Source organism: Blennius ocellaris (assembly GCF_963422515.1).
Source record: "Blennius ocellaris genome assembly, chromosome: 3".
NCBI lineage: Eukaryota > Metazoa > Chordata > Actinopteri > Blenniiformes > Blenniidae > Blennius > Blennius ocellaris.
Genome location: NC_137652.1, coordinates 24,799,303 through 24,805,302, shown reverse-complemented (window position 1 = coordinate 24,805,302; position 6,000 = coordinate 24,799,303). Strand labels below are relative to the sequence as shown.

The 6,000-nt window shown below is 45.2% G+C and overlaps 1 protein-coding gene across 3 annotated transcripts in view; it reads left to right on the top strand.

The window, feature by feature from the left end:
* The first annotated feature begins 459 nt into the window (after positions 1 to 459).
* Positions 460 to 6,000, top strand: part of rnf38 (ring finger protein 38) — a 28,201-nt gene continuing 22,660 nt past the window's right edge. The window contains exons 1-2 of one of the 3 annotated variants that reach the window (XM_080521175.1): positions 460 to 589; positions 1,468 to 2,137. In XM_080521175.1, coding sequence (XP_080377301.1) covers positions 1,546 to 2,137 — 592 coding nt within the window. In that variant the 5' untranslated portion in view covers positions 460 to 589; positions 1,468 to 1,545. Of the gene's footprint in view, positions 590 to 959; positions 1,144 to 1,166; positions 1,369 to 1,467; positions 2,138 to 6,000 lie in introns of those variants that run through there. The other 2 variants (XM_080521176.1, XM_080521177.1) reach the window with 2 other exon arrangements.

The window sequence follows — 6,000 nt, the reverse complement described above, 5'->3', positions numbered from 1 at the left end:
TTTATGAGAAAGATTACTGACCTCTAGTGTGAGTTACTTTTGAATAAACATTTTTTTTCTATGCTCGTCGCAGTGTTTTACAAACTGGTAGTGCATGTAACTTTTGCAAACACAGAGATTACTTCTTTTCAAGCAAACTCCAGAGGAAACAGCTGCAATGTGAAGGTTTGCTCTTTGTAAATAAATAATTTAAATCCCCTTTTAGCCTGCCTCTCTCATATCCACAGCTTCTGATTTGCCAGGGAGTCCCAGTCGATCCCCGATGCCACACAAACTCGTTTTAGTGGAAAGAAAAACAAACAAAAACCTACAATCTAAAAATGATTGTCCCGACTGAGTAGCCTTTATGACTTTACGTTGTAACATTTGAATACTTCTGTTTTTGTGTGCGAATCAATTGTGTTTACCAAGTGGGAGTACCAACGCTCTCTGTTTTCATGTGTGTATTGGTTTGGTCTGGTGAAATCCGACTGGAGAGTTGACGGTCTGTCACATTTCACGCTGACACACACATACACACACACTCACATTCACACACACTCTCACATCTTACAATATCATCCACACGAGTCAGGAGAGCACACACAAGGTAAGTTCTTCAGAAAACAGTGGATATAAAGTGGTAAATTCCTTCCTAAAGCCACGGTTCTTTGTATTTTCACCACTTTTGATTGCCTCTCTGCGTCTCTTAAGCCGGGGCGCGTTATGGATCACCCCGGAGCGGCGACTCGTCCACAATAAGTTCAGATTGTACGCATTTTTACTGCAAGTAAAGCGTTTTTAAAGGGATTCGAGACGTGGGTGGCTGGCTGCGGGATTTTTCTCGGTGTCGGTCGGCGAAGGAGGAGGAGGAGGAAGAGGCGGAGGAGGAGGGGTTGGCAAGCTAGCGGGCGGCGTTACGCAGACTGGACAAACTAGTTTAAATGCGCATTAAAGTGAATAAAGTTGGCCGGAACTCGGCTGGGGTGCGGGGAACTGCCGCGAGCGGGGCGGCGGACGCGATAACACGGTGGTTCTACGGTTGGAATGAGCGTGATAACCGCGTTTGTCACAGTGTGCGGTGCGCACCAGTGTTAGCCTGTTAGCCTCTGCCGGAGCCGTGGCCATACTCGCTGTTCGCTTGTTGTGAAGTGAACCTTCCCGGTAATCCTTTAAACAACTCTCTTTTCTGTCACGATCGGGGACATTTCGGTCCCTAAATTTCCAAGCGGTCCCGGCAGTTTGTCAACACCCAGTGCGCCTTCGAGGAGACGCTCGTTGGTGAACCCTTTTTCGGGGAAAATCACGCTGTTTTTTGTTTTTGTTTTTTGGGTGACAAACTTGGGGGAAGTTGCACACTTTTCCTAACTCGGAAATTAAAACACACCGGTATGTGTAAATAAACAAGAGGGGGAAAAAAAAAAAGAAAATGTTCATTGTCTGTGTCTGTTTCTTTCTGGTTAACTCTCTTTGTGTTTTTTTAAACAGTGTGAGAGAGGAAACGAGGAGAAACGCAGAAAAAAAAGGAAAAGAAAGAAAGAAACAGAGGAAATCCCCCGAAAGGAAATGCCAATCGCAGCCGCTGGACAGCCAACGACTCAGGAGCCCAGAGTTTGCCCCCGGCTGCCCTCCACCCCGGAGCCTGTCCCTAAAGGGGCTGATTTATTCGACGAGGCGGGGGCGGCGGAGGCGGCGGAGCGCACGGAGTTCGGGGGCGCAGAGGGGGGCAGAGGACCAGGGGGCTTTAGTTACAGCCACAGCGGCACAAGGGGCTTTGTACAGCCCGGATCGACCGTCGACTCTCCGCCGCAGTCCCCAGCCGCGTCCTCCTCCTTCCTCTTCCACCCCCTTCACGCCCACCAAATGGCCATGGAACCCCCAAGGACTCGCTCTCGCTCTCGGTCGGGATATTACCAGCAGTACGGTGTTGGGAATGGAATAACCAGCAGCGGAGTTATGGTGTCTCACCACCACCATCATCTCCATCAGCAGCAGCATCTTCACCCCCAGCAGCAGCAGCAGCATCATCATCAGCAGCAGCTCGGTCCGGGCTGCGCACAGCTCGGAGCTCACAGCCTCTCCGAGAACCAGCAGCGAGCCTCTCCTGGCATCCCGAGGCTCCCCTCGGTCCCTGGAGCACACCGCATCCCCACGCCAGGTAAATACCCCCCCACTCGCCCTGTATGTGTGAGAGAGATGTGAGATTCCACTTTTACCTGAACAGCATCTTTTGAGTTGTGAAGGTGTTTGATACCTTTTCTTCAGAGCAGTGACGTGCGGCGAGGTTCCTACCCGCTGAGGCACTGGTTACTGATTCCATTTCATTCAGATCTACAAATATCTGCCCCCAGCAGTATAGCTTATGCAGTTTGATCAGCAGCAGTTAAGGGGTTATGTTTCAGATCTCGTATTGGTATTCTTTCCACATAGAGAGAAAATACTTTGTTGGTCCATTCATCGATCCACCTTCTGTAAGGCTTTATCCTGTTCAGATCACAAGGTGCTGGAGCCAGTCCCAGCTTGGTATGGGTGAGGGCACGATGCCACCCGGACAGGTTGCCAGTCCATCACAGGGCAAACACAGACAGACAGACAACCACTCCCACTTAAAGTTATTTTCGGGGTCACTTAATAACCAGAGCACTTGGAAGAAACCCATTTGCACATTGAGGGAACATACAAACTCCACACAGAAAGGCTCCAACCTGTATTTGAACCCAAATCTACTTGCTGTGTGGCTTTTTTTTATTTTTATAAGAAAAAAAAATGTTTCCATCAGAGGCAAATTGGGACTGCCCCCAGGATTGGCATGACAGTAGTGTCTGTGCTCGTGTGAACACATTGGATGCATTTTAATTAGATGGGGTGTTTTATGGTGCTGTAAGTGTGGATGTGGCGCACGGTTTGCACATACAGTAGGTAATGAGCAACAGCAGTGTGTGGTGCGGTGGGGACTGGGGCAGCCTCGAGCCAGTAGAGCTGCTGTATGTAGTCATTCACGTAGACTGTTTCTTAAGGCAACGTGTGGCACGTCTACTTTTAGTCAATTACACAAATATTGATGTAACTAGGTAACAAGCCCAACACTGTGGATGGGATAATCCCCGTCTACACTAGTGATGGTCTGTCGGTATTTTTTTTTAACATCCAGAGAACACGTGGGCAGGGTTTGAGGGCTGCTGAGGGGAAGCTGGCAACCTTAATTAAGCTAAATTGTTAGTTCATGAGGATATGCATGCTCATTTTTAAGGGTGATAGTTTATGGCTTCATAGGTAAAGTTACAGAACAATCAGCAGTTTATGTTGACTTTAGGAGATAGATGACATCTTTACAAGAGACTACCTGATTAACTTCTGCTTTAGCGCAAAATAAAACCCGGCTGGGTGCTGAAAACATGCCAGGGCACTCACGCAGCGAATGCAGTGTCTTGAATCAGAAATTGCACAGCGAGAGTTTGACTCTCATTCAGGCAAAAAGTTGATATTTCTCCAAAGCTAAATTCACGTCTTTGCTTAGGAAATGTTTACAATAGTATTTGTTTGATGTAATAAGCCATGGACATAAGATACATTTCTTTTCCTTGTGTCAAAGATATTTGATCATAGGGGCTGCAAAATATAGTAAAATGTCCAAAATACCTTCTGCTGTAGACTCTCTCACTGTGTGGCTTTGAGCAATGAGGTAGCTATTGTTCATGGCGGCATCACTATTATCTCAGCTTGGATCTTGGTGTTGTGTCCACGACGCCTTTTTTTGTATAGAAAACAAAAAAGGCTTTCTTTTAAAATTGTTTGGTGGGCCAGATTGGAGCCTCTCGCCAGCTGATTTTGGTTGGATACCCTTTGTTTAAATTAATATAAATTGAAAATATAGAACATCTGATCTTTTAAAATCAGAAAGATGTTAGTGACCCGGCACATACAAGCATCAAGATGTCAAGGGCATAACATTGTCAGTAAGAATCGGGAAGTCCTATTTGGATTCAGGCTTAATAAAACAGACTCTTCTGCGGTACATTTTGGGCAAAACTTCATGAACTGTTCAACTAATGATGTAGTTCGCGGTACCAGAGGTGGTCGGCATCACTGAGAGTTCAAATATGATCTTGGGCTTCAATTCATGGCCAGCAACAGAGATTTAAATACGTTTATTCTGTTAAAAGAGAGTTTAAGAGTAGCAATGGCGAAGGTTAGAAAGTTGACTTGTGACCAGTATGCTGGTTGAAGTCACAGCACTGCCAGTAGCTTCCACACTTTGTGTTGAAGCTCCAAACTGCTCCCGGGGCGCCGCACTGTGTGCAGTTAAGGTCAGCTATGAATGGGAACGGTGAAATGCAGTGAACTAATTTCCCCAATGGGATCAATAAAGTGTCTTAAAATGTGGAACTCGGGTTTGCGCTGTATAGGGCCAGCTGGTTCAACGCTGTGGGATAACTCATCGAGTGACTAACAGGCCAGTCATTCCTCTTTCCAAGCTTCTCGTGTATGAGTCGTGTAGTGACTCGAAGCCCATTGACTGCCTCACGTTTTGTTTGAAACTGAAGCAAATATGCATGAAAAGCAAAACAATGTCTGACCAGTCCAAGATTATTTTTGTCGTGTTTGTGGCAGTTGTGACAGGTTTCTTACATTTAAATAAAAACAGACCGCTTTGAACAGGAGGTGTCTGCATACCTGTGTACACACAAAAAAAAACTGGGCAAATGTGTGTTTGTTTGGATTTACCCGTCTGAGAGCTAGAGTTTAAAAAAAAAAATACAGCTGAAACCACATAAACAAGCAAAACAACAGCCCCGGCTGGTCTACCTGTGTATACATTATGTGATCAGCCCGTCTGCCTTTGGGTTGGCTCGTGGGTTTACAGGAAGACTGTTTGTATGTTTATGTTCGAATGAGAATAGAGGAAGAACTGAGACAAATGAGGAAAAAAACACGAATGGGTTTCTGAATTTGCACTGCATTGCCAAAGAAGTTCTGGTCATCCTAACACCGTATTGATCGCCTGTGATTTGTGATCTGTGCACTGTCACAGTGGCTTGGCTTTTGGCATGGAGGCTGAGCCGGATCAATGGATTGGTTGGCAGTGTTGTATTTCCATCTAAATTGATCTCGATTCAAACGGGAAATGCAGGATGGAAATTCTAGTGATTCACTAACTCACTTCAGAAGTAGTACATGTTTGTTTTTATGTAATTTCTGATGAGCAAAATGCCGACTTGTAAATAATGTATGCCTCATTCATGTCAGGGGACGCAAATATAAGGCTCGTGGGCCTGCAAAGAGGTTCCAATCCAGCCCGACAAACCACCAAGCCAATAGTTTTTTTTAAAGTTATTTTCTCAAGAGTAGCGACACAACAACAACAACCGAGAATACAACACTGAGATCCGAGCTGAGACTTTGGTGGTGCTGCCATGAAAGCTAGCAATCTCGCCCCAAAGCCATGCTGTCAGGATTTAAAAACATGCATAATTCAGCAGCTTCAGGTGAAGTTTTTTGGGCATTTCACTGTATTTTGCACTGGAAGGTTTGATTAAAATTGGCTTTATGATGAGATTGTAGTCACTTTTGATATTAATTGTTTAGTTTTGCACAAATACCGATCTTTTCATCATGTACACTACACGACACAAAGAAAAAGTGTCAAAGTTATTATGGGACATCCGTCCGGCCTACTTAATATGAAATAGGGCTGTATATGGCACCTCAACTAAAAAGTGTTTGACATCTCTGGTTTAGCAGCTGGAACGCAAATAAAATGGTCTTTTTGCTTCAAGTACGTTCATTGATATCTCTTTGTGTTTTTTCTGTTGTTAACTTGGAAGCACTAGGACTAATTTCTAGTTGAATATTGTCTTGCAGAGGCGAAGCAGCTGGCTGGCTGGACCTTTCGGAACACTTTTAATGATTTGAATCTGTGAAAGAGAGCTAAAGAGCAGTGACGGTCTTCAGGGAGGGTTTCATATAAAAGGTGCACCTTTTCTCTCCAGTCCTAGAGTAGGGCTTGCTTGTTGGGAGAAA